Source organism: Palaemon carinicauda, unplaced genomic scaffold (genome assembly GCF_036898095.1).
Source record: "Palaemon carinicauda isolate YSFRI2023 unplaced genomic scaffold, ASM3689809v2 scaffold9, whole genome shotgun sequence".
NCBI classification, from domain to species: Eukaryota; Metazoa; Arthropoda; class Malacostraca; order Decapoda; family Palaemonidae; genus Palaemon; species Palaemon carinicauda.
Window position 1 is genome coordinate 267501 of NW_027172203.1, and position 23503 is coordinate 291003.

Genomic DNA, 23503 nt, shown 5'->3' on the forward strand with positions numbered 1-23503 from the left:
AAAATAGATTATTTTCAAGGAAATATTCGTCCTATTTCCGAAAGACTTGTGACCTCATCACCCTGAAAAAATCGGCGTAAATTCGAATCGTCATAAGTCGCATAGGTCGTAAGTCGAGCACTACCTGTAATTGTTGATGACCCGGACTGAATGAACTTTCGATTGCTGTTGTTGATGATAAGGATGATAACCACGACCCTAATCAGGGAGGTAGTTGTGGCAAATCGCCACAGAGGGGACTGTTAACCACAGAGCTGTGGTAGTGTGCCGCAAAAGACAGTTGGGCTTTGTGTGGACGACTGTGTTGGTGTCAACATAATATATAAACATAAATATTTTGGTGTTGGTTTGCCGTTTAATTCTAAGTTTGTAGGGTTTTTTTTTGGTTTATTTGAATGGTGTTACATTTAATGTTTATTTTGTGTTAAGTTTATGATGAGTTTTAAGTTTAATTATTTTGGTTGTGGATGGTTTTATGTGAAGCATTTTAGTTTTAAGGAATATAGTATTAGGGTTATGTTTTGTTTTTATGCCCTTCTAAGAGTCCAGTTTATGATAACGTAAGGGGAAAGTTTGTGTTGCAGAGACAATTGTCTGTTTAGTGTGATCAATGGTGTGGGGGTTGTTCGTGTGACATCCCGCCACAACTTGGGTCTCGCATCACAAAAAGCTAAACTTTTCCAACACCTAATATAAGCCCTTTCGCTCTTTACAGTGGATATATATTTCTACGTAAGCTGAAACTAGCCATAAAACATTTAGCGATGTAAAACCACCTACCGCGGCTTAGCAGGAGTAGAGCAGCAGCCACCCCGCTCACACACACACTGGCGAAATGACGTCGAATTTTATTTTAGCTCGGTAGAGAGCAGACGTTCCATCTTTCTATCTTCCGTTAATTTGTCATAAGTTTATGTTTATATGTCTTTACGTCAATTCTTTCCTTTATTTTAGAGAGTGGTCATCCTTCCAGTGAGAGCAGTTTGATGGATGGCGGAAGGAGAGGTCTGGGCTTCTTACTCCGTCGTCTCATTCCCTACACGTTGTCCTTCTTTGGAGGATGAACGTTTAGAACGATGACCAACTGACCCCAGACAACCTTTAGGTGTGGACACCATCGCTTCCCCTCCGAGACTCTGGGGGTGGGTGAATCACCAGAGCTTCTCGTGCCCATAGCTGCATCTTCTTATCACCCTGGTGATCGCCAGACTGGGGTTCGAGTCCTGCTCAAACTCGTTAGTCCCTTTAGTAGCTGCAACCGTGCATCCTTTTGAGCTGAGAATGGGGTGTTTTGGGAAGCCTATAGGTCTACCTGCTGAGACATCAGTAGCTATAACCTAACCCTCTTTAGTTACAGGTTGGATGGAGAGGGGCCTGGGCACTGGTCATATATAATAAGGTCAGTCTCTAGGGCATTATCCTGCTTGCCTGGCCAATGTCACTGTCCCTTGCCTCTGTCATTCATGGGCGGCCTTTAAACCTTTAAACCCTTCGTTCCTGCAGCTCTGGCGCACAAACAAAAACAGTTTTAGCCTGGTACTCCTTAGATTCTGAACCAGTCGGGAGATCTTTCCGAGGTGACCCCAGAAGCTAATCTTGGTCAGTCTTCAAAGTCCTCTTTGGGGGTTTGGAAAGAGTGTTTGATTTGTCGGGCCTTATTCCAGCTCTTCGGAGCACCCAGATGGCGATGCCTGCGTACCGATTGCGGCCACTGCCTCTCACCTACGGGCACAACAAAGCTCATGGCGTCTTGTGAGGCCAAGCCCTTTGGTACTCTTGCATTGGTTTGTCAGTGCACTTCCGCCAGATACATGACGTCACAAGAGACGTGGCGTAAACTCTACGAAGAATGACCTGCAAAATATGTAAATTCATTTTTTTTTCTTGCAAGAAATTAAAAGAAAATTCTAACTTACCAAGCAAAAGTATTTCATTTTTTTAATGTAAAAGGAAATATATCCATTTCAAGAAAATATTTGTCCTACTGTATTAGTATACTTTTGGATAAATATCGATTTATTATCAGAGATTAAATAAAACTAGCGTGCAGTCAAATTTACGCAACGTAGTAGTCATGATAACCGATACATACCCGCAAAATACTTTGTATTGTTACTTAATATTTCGATAATGGGAATACTAATACTAATCGTTAGCCTATTGGAAGAAAATCACTTTATTGCCCGGTCGCTTTTCGCCGGTGGTATGACGTCACCAGACATATAATATGAACTCGGCAGATATTAAAATTTTTCTTAATGTTCTTAATGTATTTTTTACTAAAAATAGATACTGTATATTAACAATAAAAGAGAATAACAATTTACCAAGATAAATCAGTTTACTTTCATACAAGAAAATAGATTATTTTCAAGGAAATATTCGTCCTATTTCTGATAGACTTGTGACCTCATCACCCTGAAAAAATCGTCGTAAATTCGAATCGTCATAAGTCGCATAGGTCGTAAGTCGAGCACTATCTGTAATTGTTGATGACCCGGACTGAATGAACTTTCGATTGCTGTTGATGACGATGATGATGATAAGGATGACAACCACAACCCTAATCAGGGAGGTAGTTGTGGCAAATTGCCACAGAGTGAACTGTTAACCACAGAGCTGTGGTAGTGTGCCGCAAAAGACAGTTGGGCTTTGTGTGGACGACTGTGTTGGTGTCAACATAATATATTATATAAACATACATATTTTGGTGTTGGTGTGCCGTTTAATTCTAAGTTTGTAGGGTTTTTTTTTTTGGTTTATGTGAATGGTGTTACATTTAATGTTTATTTTGTGTTAAGTTTATGATTAGTTTTAAGTTTAATTATTTTGGTTGTGGATGGTTTTATGTGAAGTATTTTAGTTTTAAGGAATATAGTATTAGGGTTATGTTTTGTTTTTATGCCCTTTTTTTCAAAGAGTCCAGTTTATGATAACGTAAGGGGAAAGTTTGTGTTGCAGAGACAATTGTCTGTTTAGTGTGATCAATGGTGTGGGGGTTGTTCGTGTGACATCCCGCCACAACTTGGGTCTCGCATCACAGAAAGCTAAACTTTTCCAACACCTAATATAAGCCCTTTCGCTCTTTACAGTGGATATGTATTTCTCCGTAAGCTGAAACTAGCCATAAAACATTTAGCGATGTAAAACCACCTATCGCCGCTTAGCAGGAGTAGAGCAGCCACCCCGCTCACACACACACTGGCGAAATGATGTCGAATTTTATTTTGGCTCGGTAGAGAGCAGACGTTCCATCTTTCTATCTTCCGTTAATTTGTCATAAGTTTATGTTTATATGTCTCTTTACGTCAATTCTTTCCTTTATTTTAGAGAGTGGTCATCCTTCCAGTGAGGGCAGTTTGATGGATGGAGGAAGGAGAGGTCTGGGCTTCTTACTCCGTCGTCTCATTCCCTACACGTTGTCCTTCTTTGGAGGATGAACGTTTAGAACGATGACCAACTGACCCCAGACAACCTTTAGGTGTGGACACCATCGCTTCCCCTCCGTGCCTCTGGGGGTGGGTGAATCACCAGAGCTTCTCGTGCCCATAGCTGCATCCTCTTATCACCCTAGTGATTGCCAGACTGGGGTTCGAGTCCTGCTCAAACTCGTTAGTCCCTTTAGTAGCTGCAACCGTGCATCCTTTTGAGCTGAGAATGGGGGGTTTTGGGAAGCCTATAGGTCTACCTGCTGAGACATCAGTAGCTATAACCTAGCCCTCTTTGGTTACAGGTTGGATGGAGAGGGGCCTGGGCACTGGTCATATATAATAAGGTCAGTCTCTAGGGCATTATCCTGCTTGCCTGGGCAATGTCACTGTCCCTTGCCTCTGTCATTCATGGGCGGCCTTTAAACCTTTAAATCCTTCGTTCCTGCAGCTCTGGCGCACAAACAAAAACAGTTTTAGCCTGGTACTCCTTAGATTCTGAACCAGTTGGGAGATCTTTCCGAGGTGACCCCAGAAGCTAACCTTGGTCAGTCTTCAAAGGTCTCCTTGGGGGTTTGGAAAGCGTGTTCGATTTGTCGGGCCTTATTCCAGCTCTTCGGAGCACCCAGATGGCGATGCCTGCGTACCGATTGCGGCCACTGCCTCTCACCTATGGGCCCAACAAAGCTCATGGCGTTTTGCGAGGCCAAGCCCTTTGGTACTCTTGCATTGGTTTTTCTTCACCTTATGGGGAAAAGCCTGTTTTTCTTGCTGTGCATCAGCGCAGAGGAAAATCTTTCTCAGTCTTGCTCGCCACCATGCGAGCTCGCGCATCCTTCTAGGAGCACGCTAGACAACTCACCAACCTGCTCTGTGAGAGCTTGCTGATGATGATGGTCTAGGCGAGCTGCTCTAACCTACTCAAGCAAGAGAGCTAACCCACACACTGAGCATTAGCTAGGTACGCAGGCGAGCTCCTCTCGCTGACGAGGGTCTGCTTGAGCGCTGGTGAGCACCTCTATCCTATTCATGTTTATAAGAGATAGCCCACTGAGACAGTGAGCGTTAGTAAGTTGCGCGGGTGAGCTCCTCTTGCTGTTGAGGGTCTGTTTGAGCTCGGGTGAGCATACCTCTACCTAATTCATAATTATAAGAGAGAACTCACCCTAACTGTAAGTGTTAGTAAGTTGCGCGGTCGAGCTCCTCTCGCTGATGAGGTCTGCACAACTACAGTTGCTCACCAACACCCTCATAGTAAAGTTTTGGCACAAGCTACTTCAATTGCGCAGGCGTGCTTGCCTATACGACCGCCAGACCTTGAAAGGGACGAGGAAACCTGCGACAATACGAGACTCCGGGATTATTGCCGCAAATGAGGATGCCTGCAGGCTGCTTGTGGCTGCTGCATTCCACCATTTTGCTTAGGGGCACGATGAGTCTCGTGAAACATAATCCTTTGGGGTTATTATGTCGGACTTCTTCTCCCAACGATATAGAGAGCTCATCAGGTGGTCTCCGCCTCAGTCCCGCCATGCCCTTAAGACACAACAGTCTTGTGATACATAACCCTTCGAGGTTATTGCCTCAGGCCTTTACTCCCGCCGGAATGGAATCAGCTCGTTCTTAGCAAATCAGCATTCGCTAACGGTGCGCTTGTTCTGCCCATGAGATGGGTGGGCGAGCTCCTACTGCTAACGAAGATCTGATCGCTTCGCTAGCTTCCTGCGCTCCTTGTGGGCGCATTCATCCTCACAAACATGCTGACAACGCTTTGGCTAGTCAACAATCAATTCCTTTTGAGCAATGAATGATGTCGCGCTTCGTTGTACACACATTTTTCTTGCAAGTGACCTCATGAGCTACGTTGGGGTGCTCACACACTTAACATGTTCACGATGTTTAAGCTTATGTACAAGCACTTACCCCAAGTCAGGGAGGTTATGATTTGACACACCCGTATGTGGGCGAGCTAGCTACTCCTGTTGTGTAAGGCTGTTCGTTTCGCCAGTTGCGATACCCTCGCGGGTGAATGACGCCCGTGATGAGTAGCAATGGCTAATTACTATTGTGCAGAACCAAACGAATTGGAACCTTGTCCCAATACGTACATCATTAGGTCTCTTTTTCAGTTGATGGTTGCATTCCTTGGGTAAGTCAGGTTATTCATGACTCTCCTACCTTCCCATAACCAGACATAGGTATTCTGCCGTCAAGTGATATCCTCCTTCAATCCCATCAGCTCAAGCGATATCCTCCTTCAATCCCATCAGGTCCTCCCCATCATCTTCGGGTCATATCTCTCAAGTATCAAAGGCACTTACATTCTGAAACTTTGCATAATCAAGTATCAAGGGAACAGTCAGAGTTTGTGCCAGTTATGGTGATCAGGAACGGAGGGGTACAAAACGTATCTGCCTTTTCTAGGGGATACCTCTTATCAGGTTGACTGCCTCATTTGCAAATATTTCCGATGTGGTCCAATCCAAGTTTCAGGCACAACAAACCATTCGTCCGCACCCGGATCTTCGTGCTGCTTGGTACCCGTCACAATGGATTTCTGCTGTAAGTTCAGAGGAAACTTACCTTCTGTGGAGGTAAATTTTCTGTGTGTTTACGGGTCCTTAACCTTATGCACACAACAACCTGTCTGACAAATGTGATTAAAGATATGTCACGATCTCATCTTTGCGACTGATCATTTGCTTGACAGCGATCAACTAGGGAAGTTCGCTGTAATGCCGTTATCAACTAGTTATTACTGGCAACTCCGGTGTTTCCTGGCCCGTAAGCGGACATACACGACCAACAACTATTTTAGCGTAGACAGTTTGAGGACAGGGTTCATCATCCCTTTACAGAGGCAGTTGCTTGCAACCAATTGCATGACTTGAAATGTTTACTTGTTAAGGAACCTCTTGACACCCACAGGCACTCGGATGAGAGTTGATCTTACGCTAGATAGTCAAATGATCCTTGTTCCTCTCAATTGAACCTTCCAACCCTTCGGATTTTGTCAACTGTCACAATCCCTAGGCGGTGTTGGCTACCTTACTGGGTAGTTGGCTGACCAGGTAGCCCAAAGTCCGTCCTAGTTTCCACTGTAATCAGAATGGAAGATTAGTTGCTTGTACAACCTGTCTCTCATATCTTCAAGTCACAATTTGAACTGTAGCATGCTGGATCGCTCTTCAGGGAGGGAAGTCAACGCCACCACCAGCTCTAAGGGCAAGTAGAAGTCGGGATCGCTTTCGCTAAGAAGGCCATCACTCTCGCGATCCTAATCAGGAGAGGATACCACAGAATGAGTGGATGATATGAAGACCCTAGAGTCTGATCTTCCGACAGTCCTACTCTTCCGCGCAAGGTGACACGACCGGCTTCTTTTCTCCTTCCGTTGACTAGAGATTCCGTGTCAGAACAAATAACAAATTTAGAAGTAGTTTTTATCATTCCTAACGATACAAACATTGAGCTCTTTAAACAGATTTGTCCCACCATCACCTATCCCCCTGCAAGTCCTGCCTGCAATCAAAAGTGTCGATATATCACAGGTGAGTGTAAGCAAAGTGGTCAGTCTACCCCCTGCTACTCCCCAGGGAACTAGCGATGGGTTGTTATACCTCGCTAGAACCCTTATGGCTAGTTTCTTGCTTTGCCAAAAGCTTATTTCCTATAAAGAGCTCAAGGTTTGTGTCGTGAAGAAAAATAAAAATTACTTACAAATTTATTTGTTCCGACAAGAATAGAAACCTTTTCGCTCTATACAGTGAATGTTATTTCGGTGAATACTGAAAACTAGCCAAAAGAATTTCTAGCAAGGTACTGTATAACTACCTACCGCTAGTTAACGAGGGTAGACTATTCGCCCCGCTCACACACTCACAGTTGAGTTACGTCGCTTTTATTTTGGCTCGGTAGAGATCGGACGTTCCTGCCCATCTCTCCCATGAACCTTTGATAATAAAATGGCTAATTCTTTTGAACCCCTTTTTTCTTTTCAGCGGGAAAGTGTTGTGAAATAAAAGTATAGTTTATTGCAAATCAAATTTCCAGTTTTATTTCTTATTTTTTATTTTTATTGTTTAGGTTTTATATGTAAAAGGCTTTATTTTTATTTGATATTTTCAGTAATTTGTATTATTTTATTATTGATAGTTTTAGAGATCAAGGTTAGGATATAGACAATTAGCGAAGTCGAGTGTCAGCGGAATTCCCGTGAACTGTCAATATCAAGTAGATATATAACAAAACTTGAAACTGTAGTATAAGGAAAAGGTGTGTAATGCTGGAAAGACAGAAACAGAGTGTGCCAACGTGAACGTTAAAGAATAGAGCCCAGGCCAAGAAGAATCATCCTTTTCAGAAAGTGTCGAGTGTCTTTAACGCGGTGAGAAGTCAGTTAGCAGTTACAGTGAACGGGATTCGGTAATGTGTTTAGTGGAACGTTCCACGTAGGGACAAATGCTTTTTAGTAAAGAAGTGAAATGTCCCTCATATATAACTTCATTCCCAAAAAAGGAAGTTAAGTTTTTAGAGGTTCAAATAATTCTTGTTATCCTCAATTGATGAAGTTGAAAATAACTTAGCGCACCTTTTGGTTTCCTTAGTTACCTCTTTGTGAAATTTAAGACCCAGTAAACCCAAAGTAGCTAAAGTTCATATCTTCCATGGTGCTGATGAGTGACAACACCACAGTCGTGGCTTACGTAAAAGAAAAACACGAAAGTAATTTTCCACAGCCCCTCTGCCATCTAGCTTTGGAAATGTTGAGACGGACGGAGGACAACTTTGTAGCTCTCTCAGCCCCGATTCTTTTCAGGCAAGAGGAATATTCTGGCAGACAAACTGGGCAGGAAGACTCAGATAGTTGGCTCTAAGAAGTCTTTGAAGCATCAGATTGGCAGCAAAGTCGTAACTTTATGGGGTTCTCCGAAACTCTAACTCTTTGCAACGTTCCTCAACTGGAAACTTCCAGTGTACGGCTCGCCAGTACCAGGTCCTGAGGCCATCTGTCAGGAGGCCTTCCAATATCCCTGGGAGAGGTTATACGTTATGTGTTCCCTCCATTTTGCCTAGTAAGACAACTCATAAACAAGGTAAGTGCATCGCAAGATCTCTCGATGGCCCTTATAGCTCCTATATTGCAGCATGCAGAATGTCTCCCGGACCTTCTACATCTGCTCACAGAAGCTCCAAGAGAGCTTCCACTTCTTCCTAAGCTACGCAAAGCTGTAGCTTCGCCATGACTTAATGCCTGGAGGTCATCCAGCGCCTCCTCTCAAAGAGTGGCTTTTAGCAACCAATACTAAAAGGATGTCTGGATACCTCCGGGACTCTTCAGCCGCCGTATACCGGAAAAAGTGGTCTATTTTTTGTGGTTGGTGTCGTCGAAAGAGTATTGCTCCTTTCGAAGCCACTATCTCTGTGATAGTGGGGTCTCTTTTATATATCATGGAGGAAAAACTCTGTTCGATCTCAGCGGAAAAAAAGGCTATCGCTCAGCCTTGAGCCTTGCCTTTTGATTGAAAGAAGTTAACATATCCTCCCTCGACAGAGCTTTGAGCACTCCTGCCCCTCAGTCAGAAGTTAAACCTCCTCCATGGAACGTAGTACGTGTACAACGAGCCCTGATTGGAGCACCTTATGAACCATTACGTCCGCCTTCAGATTGTGACTTGACAAGGAAATGGTTTTTCTTCTAGCCCTGGCCTCTGAAAATAGAGTCAGCGAGGTACATGGTCTATCATATGACATCGTCCAGTCAAGGGGAAAGGGGCAGGTGACACTGAGCTTTGTCCCTGAGTTTATTGCTAAGACTCAAAATCCAGCTGAAGTGGATTCTAGATTTGGGCCCTTCCGGATTGAGTGAACGTTCTGTAACAAACTATTCAGATCAGCTGTTATTATGCCCTATTAGGGCGCTAAGATCTATCTGAAAAAAACCACAGAAGCTCGCCCACTGACTAACAGACTTTTCATCAGCACGGGTAGGGTCAAGAGGAAAATAACACGCAATACTATCTCTACCTGGATTAGGTAAGTGATGGAGAGAGCTATCATTCCAGTCTCCAATCCTTAGACTCAAGGATCCAGAACGCATGATGTCAGGAGTATAAGTAAATCCCGTGTGTATAAAAAGAACTTCTCTGTGGCGCAGGTATTATAAGTGGGCATGTGGAGGCATCAAACAACCATCACAGCCCACTAACTGCAAGACATAACCCACAGGAACCTGGACGTGTTCGCCATAGGCCCTGTGGTGGCTGCACAAAACGTGGTTGGAAGCACCTCAGCTCCCTTATAGGACGAGTAGCAGTCGGTTGATGGCAGATGTTACCCATAGGAAGACTTTTTAGGTTGGTTGAAAATTGTTTGGTGATTTCAGCATATTACTCACCTGTAAATGAGTGAATAATAATTAGTAATTATCCAGGGGTATCCCATCTGTGTCGTCAATTTTTTTATTGTTGATATGTTGAATCAAACACAGGTGTGTATACATAACCCTTCAGTGTATAATAAGAGGCTACATTGCTCTTGGCTCTGGGCTTCCGACAACCAACTCCCAACTGAGCATCTTGTAAACAATCTCACAAACCAAAACACCATAACAAACATAAGAGCATCGCTCTCAAAAGACTTAAATCCTACTGAAGTACAAAAGTATGAAGAATCACATCCTATCTTTGAGGTAATTAATAAATGCTTGAACTCTAATATCAAAATACATTATTTCAGTTATGTACAATGTACAGTGAACCCTCGTTTATCGCGGTAGATAGGTTCGGCCGCGATAGCTGAAAGTCCGTGAAGTCGTGAATCCGCGATGGTCGAACCGCGAAGTAGCGAGGGCTCACAGTATAACACGTTTTATCAATGCAATATGATGCAGTGTTGCGCTCAATACACATAACATTTGAGGTAATACAGTGCATTATTACAATAATACATAACAAGACTAGACTGAGTATGCGAATTACTGACTTTTTCATCTTGCATTCTCCTGTCTCTTAGGGTTGAGCAACCGAGGGAACTCTGCAAGCTGACCTCTAACTGCAGCTGGGTACCATTGTCCCTTATGCACATATATTGGTTATGTCCCCAACTATTCAGATAGTTGGTTCCGAGTGGTGCCATTGTACTTCAAAATGGCTGACTCATTTATTATGAATAATGTATATAAAATTGTTATAATGCCTCATTTATTTTGTCTTCAAAATTAGTATTGGATAATGCTCGTTAGGGAGTGACTATGCAAGTGAGGGTACGCCGACTAAAGACCTGTTCACAACGACCCTCAACCAGAAACTTTCGGTGTACTGCTCACCAGTACTAGATCCCCAAGCATTTCAGCCATGCTTTCCAACACTAGTGAGACAACCACTGGCTTCCTAACTACAAATCTGATTTCCTTACTCAAACTTGCCAGCCATCACCAACCTCTGACATAAGTCCCGGCTGCAATCCAATTGAGGTTACAGTTAGCTACAAGGGGGCAGTTGCCTCCAGCTTCCCACAGGCTAATTACCTTCCATTTTTTTAATTCTCATTATAAGTGTTAACTGCCATATTCTAGCCTTCACTGTTATCCCTCTTCTATAGTAAAGAACTAGGTTTGTTTAGTCAGAAAAAATACAAATTATTTGTAAAAAGTTTTATTTTAGTTTAAAAGTTTTCATTTCATTTAAGGAAACTCCAACATTTTCATCTTGCTGTTTTCCAATAATAGTTGTTCTCTGTTATTTCAGACTTTTCTTCTCAAAGGAAATAATCGTCCACCTCTTGCGGCAAGATTTTGTAAACTGCAAAAGAGACAGGACTGGGAAAAAGTAAGAAGGGTCTGTGTTGGTTCATGCAATAAGAATAGGCAGTTTATTGTTGACTTCATCTTTGGACACTGTTGGAGATAATATTGAAGAGGATGTCATCCAGTGATAAAGAGAGGATGGAGATCTCTGAATCATTTGAATTTCCGATGAAAATTGAAAAGGAAGATTCATTTTCACACTCTGCAGTCAACTCAGAAAATGATGATTTGGTTGTCAGTATAGGGCTCTTGGATGATGACTCTCTTATAATAGATCCAGATATGGAATTCAAAGCAGAGCCAGAATTCGAAGCAGAGCCAGAAATAGAATTCGAAGCAGAGCCAGAATTCAAAGCAGAGCCAGAATTCGAAGCAGAGCCAGAATTCAAAGCAGAGCCAGAAATAGAATTCGAAGCAGAGCCAGAATTCAAAGCAGAGCCAGAATTCGAAGCAGAGCCAGAATTCAAAGCAGAGCCAGAAATAGAATTTGAAGAAGAGCCAGAATTCAAAGCAGAGCCAGACATGGAATTCAAAGCAGAGCCGGAATTCAAAGCAGAGGCCGAAATATTAGAGTCACCCGAAGGTGACACGAAATATTCTTTGGACTCTGATGCATCAAACATAAAGTGCAATGTCTGTAACAAAGCATTTTCTCAGAAATATCGTCTCACAGAGCATTATAAAACTCATACCGGGGATAAGCCATTTAAGTGCAATTTCTGTGACAAAGCATTTTCACAGAAACACGATCTCTCAAAGCATCATAAAATTCATACTGGGGAGAAGCCATTTAAGTGCAATTTCTGTGACAAAGCATTTTCACAGAAACACATTCTCACAAAGCATCATAAAATTCATACTGGGGAGAAGCCATTTAAGTGCAATTTCTGTGACAAAGCATTTTTTCAGAAATATCTTCTAACAGAGCATCATAAAATTCATACTGGGGAGAAGCCATTTAAGTGCAATTTCTGTGACAAAGCATTTTCACAGAAAAACAGTCTCACAAGTCATCATAAAATTCATACTGGGGAGAAGCCATTTAAGTGCAGTTTCTGTGACAAAGCATTTTTTCATAAATATATTCTAACAGAGCATCATAAAATTCATACTGGGGAGAAGCCATTTAAGTGCAATATCTGTGACAAAGCATTTTTTCGTAAATATCTTCTAACACAGCATCATAGAATTCACACTGGGGAGAAGCCATTTAAGTGCAATTTCTGTGACAAAGCATTTTCACAGAAACACGATCTCTCAAAGCATCATAAAATTCATACTGGGGAGAAGCCATTTAAGTGCAATTTCTGTGACAAAGCATTTTCACAGAAACACATTCTCACAAAGCATCATAAAATTCATACTGGGGAGAAGCCATTTAAGTGCAATTTCTGTGACAAAGCATTTTTTCAGAAATATCTTCTAACAGAGCATCATAAAATTCATACTGGGGAGAAGCCATTTAAGTGCAATTTCTGTGACAAAGCATTTTCACAGAAAAACAGTCTCACAAGTCATCATAAAATTCATACTGGGGAGAAGCCATTTAAGTGCAGTTTCTGTGAAAAAGCATTTTTTCATAAATATATTCTAACAGAGCATCATAAAATTCATACTGGGGAGAAGCCATTTAAGTGCAATATCTGTGACAAAGCATTTTTTCGTAAATATCTTCTAACACAGCATCATAGAATTCACACTGGGGAGAAGCCATTTAAGTGCAATTTCTGTGACAAAGCATTTGCACAGAAACACAGTCTCACAAAGCATCATAAAATTCATACTGGGGAGAAGCCATTTAAGTGCAATTTCTGTGACAAAGCATTTTTTCATAAATATCTTTTAACAGAGCATCATAAAATTCATACTGGGGAGAAGCCATTTAAGTGCAATATCTGTGACAAAGCATTTTCTCATAAATATCTTCTAACACAGCATCATATATTTCACACTGGGGAGAAGCCATTTAAGTGCAGTTTCTGTGACAAAGCATTTTTTCAAAAAGGCAGTCTCAGAATGCATCGTAAAATTCATATTGTTGAGAAGTCAATTTAAATGCAGTGTCTGTGACAAAACATTTTCTTTGAAAGGTAGTCTCAAAGAGCATCATAGAATTCATACTGGGGATAAGCCATTGTGGTGCAGTTTCTGTGACAAAGCATTACATCATAGAGTTCATACTGGAGAGAAGCCATTTATATGAAATTTTTGTAACAAAGCATTTTCTGATAGTAGTTATCTCATGAAACATAGAATTCACAGTGGAAAATATGTAAAGAATACAAAATTGGAGTAAAAGAAAAGGTATGGGAGGATGAAACAGATCCAGTTACCTCCAACAGAGGCATTACCATCTTTTATGACGAGATAATCCCGACGAGAAGACATATAGAAGGAGGGACTACAAGACCTGATATTGCGACCTGGAATAAAGAAGAAAAAAAACAGCAAAGATTATAGATGTGACAGTACCCAGTAATTTTGGCCTCAATAGAGATTAGAAGCAAGATAACCAAACATCGAGCAATGAAGAACGACCTGAAAAAATACATGGGAACTGAAAGAAATAGAAATAATAGCTGTGGTGGTGCAGGCAAGAGGACTTATGAAGAAAAGCCTGAGACAGTACCTTCAGGTGATACCAAGTTACCCAAGCATAAATGAGGTGCAGATTGCTGCCACCAAGGGAACGGTGACCATCTTGAAAAGAGCCCTCGGATACAAGGCTAGTGGAGTATAGAGGTGCAATCATAGAACCCCCGGCTGGGGTCCATCACACCCCTGATATAAATTGAAACCAATTAAGGTATTAAGACAAAAATAGAAATCATTGAGCATTTTCTGTGATAAGGCTTTTAACAGGAAAACACCTATGAAAAGGCATAGGAAGATTTGTGCCAAAGAAAATTTGTAAGGAATTGGGGGAAGTTGTGTTGTTTTGAAAAAGTGGAGAATGCCATTACAAAGTGATTAAATGTTCATACTTCCTGGACTCTCGTTAACTGTCTCTTGTTAGTTTAATTAACTGGAATTGAGTCCGTTCCTCTGCAAATGATTCGTTATGGGAAATTTACAAACAGGTTGAATGGAATTTTGATCAAGCAAGAGAAACATGTTCGATTGAACAAGATCTTCAGTGTTTTCTTGGTGATCTTCAGTTGCTTGTGATATCATCTCTTGGACGCTAGTGAGGCACCTCCTCGTTGTGCGGTACCTCTGACTTGCTTATTATTCACATCCATTGTTGCTTAGGAACTTTTGATATTTAGAAACCTGAACAGTAGTTGTGGAAGTTAAGTGATTAAAAGAAATACTTGGACAACAGAAAATAAAATTTTTGTATACATTTGTCTGCTGATCTATTATGCTGTATGTGCTGGAGGAGGGACATGATTACTGTGATGTATCTTTCTTTAATGATCTTGGTTCGAAGTGAAATTAAACTCAATTGATGCATTGTTATGGTGAATTTTTGTTATTATAACTTCTATTATTGGTTTGTTCCTGCATATCATACAAATCTTCAACTTTTGATACAATTATGACTTCAGATGGTAGTATTAGAAGTAGTAAACCTTACTCCATTCACCTTCCGGTAGGATTTTCTCTCTCTCTCTCTCTCTCTCTCTCTCTCTCTCTCTCTCTCTCTCTCTCTCTCTCTCTCTCTCTCTCTCTCTCTCTCTCTCTCGAGCAGTTACTACCGTCCCCTTATGTACATGTAATGAAGCCTGCATGATCTAGAACTTGTATAAGCTCACGATCATTGCCAGCTTCAAGCACGCGAGATGTTACAAACTCATGAAATTCTCCACACACAAGAGAACGGCACAAAAAAAAAAAAAACTGGCTCTATACCCAACGATTTCACATGCACGGTCCTCTATGTTCACAATCATCGTGCAGGTACAAGTCACAAGGGCACACGCCCCTGCAATGAACTGCCCTTAGGAGTTCTGAGTTTTCTGGTTTTCACAAGCAGTGAACACCTTCCCCTTGCATACACGATTTCCAGGCACTAAGGGTCCACATACTATGTTTCCATGCACATCACCCAGTAGCAATATTTGCAACTTTTCTTGGGAATCAGCATCCAGTGCAGTGTCATCCGCTCATTCACTCTGCTCTTCTTCAATCTTTACAGCTTCATTTTGATTCCGTTGAGTTTTCTTTCCCTTTTCTATCTCTCTTATCTACTCATTGACTCAAACGTTTTAATAGCTCTTCCTACTTACACTTATCAAATCCCCATTATGCTCTAATGAAACATACTTAGATCCCCTGTTCTTTATCTGAAAGCCTTCACTAAAATAACATCTTTCCACTTCCACAGACAATTTCATCAAACCCATGTCTTGATATATGAGCTCAAAGCTCCAGAAAGAGACAGACAAGCCAGTAAGTCCTCGAGTCGCCAACACTGGCGCCTTTAGTTGCTCATTCATCCCCCGTTGTTTCCCAATACTGAATTTGCCCTAACACAAAAGTTCAATGATACTGTAACATTGTTATGTGGACTTAGTGATAAGGTTAGTTTATTGAATACACATGACCAAACTATGCAATTATCTTCCCAGCCAACCCAACCGTCTTTTAATGGCTGACAGTATTGGGACAGACTTTGCCAAAGCTAGCGGTGCAAAACACACTGCGAGTTATCTTTCATCCTCCTCTTTTGCATTGATAAATGTGTCAAACTTGGGCACTAGTTCTTTATATCTCATTTGTGTCCTTGCTGATAGAAAGGTTCCCTTTCAATTTGAATTCTGAGGTAAAGTTCAGACTATCTAAGTGAAAAAGTTACCTTACTTTGAAGTTTTTCTTAATGTAATATTTTTGTCAGTTGGACTAAATATAAAAGGAAATGTTTTAGTGTCTGTCAAATTATAAATTGATTTTTAATATTTTTTCAATTTTTTCCTGCTTATTTGTATTTAATTGAAGCTTATTTTGTAATATTCTTATGCTGTAAGAAATACATGGAAATTTGAGTTATCTTTTCAAAATGCATTTTATAATTGAATAAATTATTTTATAACAATTTTCGTATTTTATTTACACTTTATTTCCCTTCACACTTTTTTATTATAAAATGATCATGTCTCAATAGAGAAAGCATTTAGATTTGAGATATTTACTTTCAGATCTGAGACCTGAGTTTAGTAAATGATTGTGGGATTCATCGATGTGTCTTTCCTGTTCTTTGGATCAAGATAACGGTGTGGTACGGCAACTGTTATCAGTTCCTGCCCCTCGGTGCCGTGTCACGTTTTGTGAGGCCAGGACCTTTAGGGACCACTGCCTTGGGTTTCTTTCTGTCTGTCAGGGGGGAAGAACCCACCTTCCTTGGTGTGTGTACTGACACAGGAGACCCTTAACATCTTGCACCTCCTAATGTTAGAACACTCAATGTTACTCGCCAATCTCCTGCTGGAGCACTGGTGAGTGTCTGTGCTTTGGCTTATGGGCGCACAGACCCTAACCTAGTGAGAAAGTTATGTATGTTGTTGCGCACCCAATCACTGAGCGTTAGCGAGTTTCAAGTGGTAGCCCCTCTCGTTGATGAATGTGTACGCGGGACCCTGGTCACACCCTCACGATCTTATGGCAAGCGCCTCAAAGGTAGTGCATAGGCTCACTGCTTCAGGTGCACTAGAGCATTTACATATAAGCGCTACCACAATAATGCGCTCACGATCACCTATTCACCCAGAGGGATTGCGTATGCAGGCTCAGCTGTGTGAGCCACCTCGGTAGTTTTGCCGTGAACTCCTGTTTGCACTGCTACGGTTTTTTGGGAAAGTGCTCCCATACTCACTACCATGGTAGCGCGTACTAACTCACCGCGCAGGTAATCACAATTTGCTAGTGAGTATGACGGAACACCTAGATGTGATCACCCTATTCTGGTTACAGCCAGAAGACTACCTAAGCACGGTCACTCCTGCGGTGCCTAAGCGGATGCTCCTTCCTTTACAAAAGACACCCCATGGTTTCTTGACTTGGTAAAGACAGTCCAGCAAGCAATCTCCAGTCCTGCTCAGGTACCACCTTTTGCAGGTATTCCCCGTATCCCTCTCGCGGTGTCCAAGTCCTGTGGGAAGGTCATTCCACCTTTTGACCAGTGACTTGGGAGCACTACCGTGAGTCAGGCTCTTCCGCCTTCTGCCCCTCCTTCTCCTCCTCAACAGTGGTCTTCCAGATACAAACGGTACCTGGACTCAAAAGCCATTGAAATTAGCCTAGACCCAGAATGGAGAAGATTGGGAACTTTTCCAATCAACCCACAGAAGAGGAAGAGAGGACAAAGGCAAGAAAAGGCCGTTCTCCAAGAGGTCCTAGACAGATCCTCAGGCTTTTACAGTTGACTCTTTCTTGTAGAGAAGGCATCTGGAGGCTGGAGACTAATCATCAATCTCTCCACCCTGAACTAGTTTGAACAACAAACTTCATTTAAATTTGGAGATGGCAGACATGATCAGGCCGTAAGAACCAAGGGCTTATTGATAATACTGAATCTGAAAGATGCATACTTCCAGATCCCAATCCATCCATCATCAAGGAAGTACCTAAGATTCATCCTAAACAAACGAATATACCTGTTCACAGCACCTCCCTAATGTCAACTTGGGCCCTCAAGAACGGCATTTGTATATTGAGATGTCTAGACGATTGGCTGATTCTAGCAGACTCGGTAGAGACCCTTCTCCTACACCAAGAGAGGCTTCTTGAGTTTTGCCTTGATCTGGGGATCGTGGTAAGTCACGAGTAGTCCTCCCTGCAACCATCGCAGAAACTGGTATATCTGTTGATGCAAATAGACACTCAACTAGGCAAAGTCCTTCCATCTGAGAGCAGAATAGAAACTAAAGTGGGCAGTGAGCTCCTTTCTGTTGCAAGACTTGCTACCAGCACACCAGTGAGCTCACTTGTTAGGTCACTCGGCCTTGTAGTGGCTAGTGTCCAATGGTCGTTTTCGCATCCGGTCTGTCTAGTGGCAACTGAAGACATTTTTAATTCAGCTCAAAGACACCTTGAACTTTTAGGTTCCTGTGGGGCCTGAGCAAAAGAGAGACCTAAGTTGGTGGGTATCAGATATCGACCTCTTGTGTGGAGTAGATCTTTTCTCATCTCCCCCGGAATTGATGCTCTTCACAGATGCATTCAAGGAAGGGTGCGGGCTCATGTGTTGCAGCACATGGCCTCTGGACTGTGGTCTAAGTCTGTGAGCAACATCGTCACATAAACCTCCTGGAAATGAGGTCAGCCTTTCTGTCCTTCAAACAACTCCAAAAGCTCCTTTTGGGACACTCCTTGGTGATGGTGAGCAACAACACCACTGTAGTGGCATACCTGAACAAAAAAGCATATACCTTTTCACAGCACCTTTGCCATCCAGCTGTAGGAATACTCAAATGAACGGAAGACAACTTGATAGCCCTATCAGCCCATTTCATCCCGGGCAAGAAAAGCGTTCCTGTCAGACAATCTGATTAGGACAATTCAGATTTTAGGCTCCGAGTGGTCTTTGAATCATCAAATAGCAAAGAAAATCTTGACTTTGTGAGGTTATGCCGAACAAAGACCTGTTCACGACGTCCCTCAACCAGAAACTTTCGGTGTACTGCTCACCAGTATTAGATCCCTAAGTATTCTGGCCGAGCTTTCCAACACTAGTGAGACAACCACTGGGATCTTAACTATACAAATCTGAGTTCTTTACTCAAACTTGCCAGCCATCACCAACCTCTGACAAGTCCCGGCTGCAATCCAATTGAGGTTACAGTTAGCTACAAGGGGCGGTTGCCTCCTGCTTCCTACAGGATAATTACCTTCCATTTTTTAATCCTCATTAAAAGTGTTAACTGCCATATTCTAGCCTTCACTGTTATCCTTCTTCTATAGTAAAGAACTTTGGTTTGCATAGTTAGGAAAAATACAAATTTGTAACAAAATTGATTTTAGTTTAAAAGTTTTCATTTTATTTATAAAAACTCCAACATTTTCATCTTGCACTTTTCCAATAACAGTTGTTCTCTGTTATTTCAGACTTTTCTTCTCAAAGGAAATAATCGTCCACCTCTTGCGGCAAGATTTTGTAAACTGCAAAGGAGACAGGACTGGGAAAAAGGAAGAAGGGTCTGTGTTGGTTCATGCAATAAATAGGCAGTTTATTGTTAACTTCATTTTTGGACACTGTTGGAGATAATATTGAAGAGGATGTCATCCAGTGATAGTAAGAGGATGGAAAACTCTCAATCAGTAGAATTTCCTATAAAAACCAAAAAGGAAGATTCCTTTTCACACTCTGCAGTCAACTCAGAAAATGATGATTTGGTTGTCAGTATAGGGCTCTTGGATGATGACTCTCTTATAGATTCAGATATGGAATTCAAAGCAGAGCCAGAAATAGAATTCAAAGCAGTGCCGGAATTCAAAGCAGAGCCGGAATTCAAAGCCGAACCAGAAATATTTGAGTCTGGCGAAGGTGACATGAAATATTCTTTCGACTCTGATGCATCAGTGAGTGAGAAGGATTTACAAATCAGCAAAAGGGAAGTCAATAAAGAGGAGGAGGAGAGTTTAAAGACAGGTGGGAAACAGGAATGTGGCATGCAGTTCGGATCCAGAAGGAAAGAGGACAAAGGAAGAGGAAGAGGGAAAAAAGGTTTACAGAATAAGGAGAAGCAGATGGAAAACAGAGCCTGGGAAAATCCTCTTAGTCAAGATATTGATTCAAAAACTCTCGCCGATGTTGATACGAGAGAGAAGTCATTTGTGGGTGGGAATTATGAAAAACAGTTTATTGGACTAGTTAAACCCAACATTCACAAGTTAATTCACACTGGAGGCCAGTTCAGATGCAGAGAATGTGACAAAGCATTTTCTAATGAAGATGATCTTAAAGCACATTGTGAAACTCACACTAGGAGAAGGTCATTCAAGTGTAGTGAATGTGGCAAAGTCTTTTTTCACAAAAGTGATCTCGTGAGACATTTAAGAATTCACACTGGGGAGAAGCCATTCAAGTGTAATTTCTGTGACAAAGCATTTTCTCAGAGCCAACATCTCACAGAGCACCATAGAATTCATACTGGGGAGAAGCCATTCAAGTGCACTTTCTGTGACAAAGCATTTTCTCACAAACGCAGTTTCATAGATCATCGGAGAATTCATACTGGTGAGAAACCATTTAAATGCAGTGTCTGTGACAGAGCCTTTTCTCAGAGAAGTCTTTTCAGACATCATTGTAGGACTCACACTGGGGAGACGCCATATAAATGCAATGTCTGTGACAAAGCATTTTCTCAGAGAGGTAATCTCACAGAGCATCATAAAATTCATACTGGGGAGAAGCCATTCAAGTGCAATTTCTGTAACAAAGCATTTTCTTACAGACATAATCTTACAGACCATCTTAGAATTCATACTGGGGAGAAGCCATTTAAGTGCAATGTCTGCGACAAAGCATTTTCTCAGAGAAATAGTCTCACAAAGCATAAATTAACTCACACTGGAGAGAAGCCATTTAAGTGCAATTTCTGTGACAAAGCATTTTCTCAGAAAAGCAACCTCACAAAGCATCATAAAATTCACACTGGGGACGCTATTTAAGTGCAATTCCTGTAACAAAGCATTTTCTGATAGAGGTTATCGCAAAAAAAAAAAATCCTAAAAATTCACATTGGGGAGACGCCATTTAAATGCAGTGTCTGTGACAAAGCATTTTCTCAGAAAAATAATCTTGCAGAGCATCATAGAATTCTTACTGGAGCCATCCAAACATCCCTCAGGTTGCGAAGGGGGGCCACCCCCTCTCTTTGAATAATCAAGGTGAGGGCAGCTTCGAATAAAATAAGAAGCCCTGGACAATGAGGAGCATCAAATGAAAAGATATCAAGCAATGAACAAAGATGCTGGAAAAGTACCGACCAGGATAAAACGGTCCCCTCAACTCGTCCCTGCACTAGACGGGTTGTTGAGAGCGGGGGTGCAACTTCAATCCGTGCATCGAGCACCCAGCAGGGATCCCCACCAGATCAGCAAAGTCCTGATCCTGGGCCCCAGCAAGCATCAAGGCAAGGAATCAAAAAGAGAACAAGACTATTTCAAATTGTTAAATGGTCCCTTGCGGAGAAGAAAGTACTTCTATTCTGCTTCTCCTATTAAAGGTATGAGGGGTGGGCCAGACGTAGAAACCAAGTTTGTTCCGTAACTGAAATACAAACCACGCTATTTAATATGGGTAATTACTTTCGGCGTTGCTGAAATGACGAGCCATTAGAATTTTAACGAGGGTTTACTACCCCTCTGCTAGTTAGCGGGGGTAGGGAGGGTAGCTTGCTACCCCCCCCCCCTCACACACACCTGTGCTTGAGCTCACTTTGCTCTTGGCTCGGGTGGTAGTCGGACGTGTCCGCTGTCACCCTTGCCTTCTTTGACGGCCATTGATAATACTTTTTGCTTTTCCTTTGGCAGTGTGTGTGTGAAGTTGGCCTCTGCTATGCGAAAGTGTCCTGGATTACCTGACCGCCCTTGTGGCACGTATATGTCGGCGGTCGAGACGGACCCCTACACCCTATGTCCTTACTGTAGGGGCCAGCAGTGTGATAGGAATAAATTGTGTGGTGAGTGTAGGGAGTGGTCTACCTGCCAGTGGGAGAGGTTTTCTCAGCGCCGGGAGAAGAAGTCCAGACGGGATATTTCTCCTTCGAAGGTTTCTTTGAAAGGAGAAAATCCCAAGGGCTCTTCTTCCGTGGCCCAAACCTCCTCCGAAGCTCCCACTCGATCGGTTTCTTCCGAGAAACTGTCGAGTGGTAGCGTAGGCCGTAATTCTGTTGACCGATCTTGGGGTTTGGGAGAGGGAGTGGCCTCCCATAGCGAGGCAGCTCCTCCTCCTCCCCCTCCCCCGAGGGAGGATTTAAATATGCCTGTTTCTAATAATGATTTGTTACAAGTTTGGGCTTCCTTGGGGCTTGCGGGTTCACCCTCCAAGGAAGCCTTGTTTGACATGATCAAGTTGGAGACAGCTGTCAAACAATCGCCGACTTTAGCAGAGGTTGATCCTCTGTCTATCGTCGACGTTTTCGTGGCAGAGGCTTTCGATGAGTTATATCAAACCTCTGCTCGTGATGTTCCTGATGTAGCTGAAGGCTTAGTTCCCCCCTCCGAACATCCTTCGAGGGAGGAACTAAGTCCAACGGTCTCTCCTGCTGGTGATTCTCCCACCGGGGGAGTTCACTGACAGAGACTCCCCTTCGCAGGACTGCTGATGGTCAGCCCGCTGACCCCACGGCCCCCAGAGGGCGTATAAGGCGTAAAGCCCGCCTTCCTCTTCGCCATAGAGGCCTTCCTTCACCTCACAAGGGTGTTAGGAGGCGCCTCTTCGGTTCATCATTACCGTAGTCCGCCGCTGAAGAACCTCGCCGTCGTTCTCCGACTCTACCAGCTACATCCCTGGATCTCTCTGCAGATCGTTCGCAATCTCCTTTGGTGGAAGGTCGTCCTTACAAAGGGCACGCCAACCTTCCACCCGGCAGACCTGCTGACCTACCGTCGCCGTTCCTGGCTGCTGACGCGCTGTGGGCGCCAACACATCCCGTTGTAAAACGGGCAACGGTCCCTTCGGGGCATCAAGGGCTTTTGCACAAGTTAGTGCATAAGTCCCTTACGCGCCAGATCTCCCCTGCGTGTTAACGATCACCTGCGCGCAATCGCTCGCCTTCAGAAGTGGTTCCTGTTAAAGCACGCCAGCGCTCTCCTGATCGCCAGCGCGCTACTGCGCTCCCTAATCCTGCTGCGTGCCATGCGCGCCTTCGTTCTCCTGCGGGCCAGCACTCGCCTACGCGCCAGCGCTCGCCTACGCGCCAGCGCTCGCCTACGCGCCAGCGCTCGCCTACGCGCCAGCGCTCGCCTACGCGCCAGCGCTCGCCTACACGCCAGTGCTCTCCTGCGCACCAGCACTCGCCTGCGCGCCAACGATCACCTGCACGCCCACGATCTTCTGATCTGGGCGCAGTGGGGAATTTAACCTCTTCCCCTTCTCGCCAGCGCTCACCAACGGGCCATCGCTCGCAGTTTCCGACGCGCTCCCACGAGGTTGCGCACGCGCGCCCACGAGGTTGCGCACGCGCGCCCACGAGGTTGCGTACGCGCGCCCACGCCCATCACCACAGCCAGATGTGTGCTCTCATGTGCGCCCGCGCGCAAGGGATACGTCTCCTGCGCGCGCGCCCAACGTTATCGCCCGCACGGGCTCTTCGGCCGGACC

General features: G+C 43.3%; 1 protein-coding gene across 1 annotated transcript in view; it reads left to right on the top strand.

Annotated features, from left to right (window-relative positions):
• LOC137637644 (zinc finger protein 845-like) overlaps positions 1 to 21487 on the top strand; it is a 148953-nt gene extending 127466 nt beyond the window's left edge. Inside the window, exons 3-4 of the mRNA XM_068369798.1 lie at positions 11177 to 13205; positions 20094 to 21487. Coding sequence (XP_068225899.1) covers positions 11350 to 13205; positions 20094 to 20847 — 2610 coding nt within the window. The 5' untranslated portion in view covers positions 11177 to 11349 and the 3' untranslated portion in view covers positions 20848 to 21487. The remainder of the gene's footprint in view (positions 1 to 11176; positions 13206 to 20093) is intronic.
• Positions 21488 to 23503: the final 2016 nt, after the last annotated feature.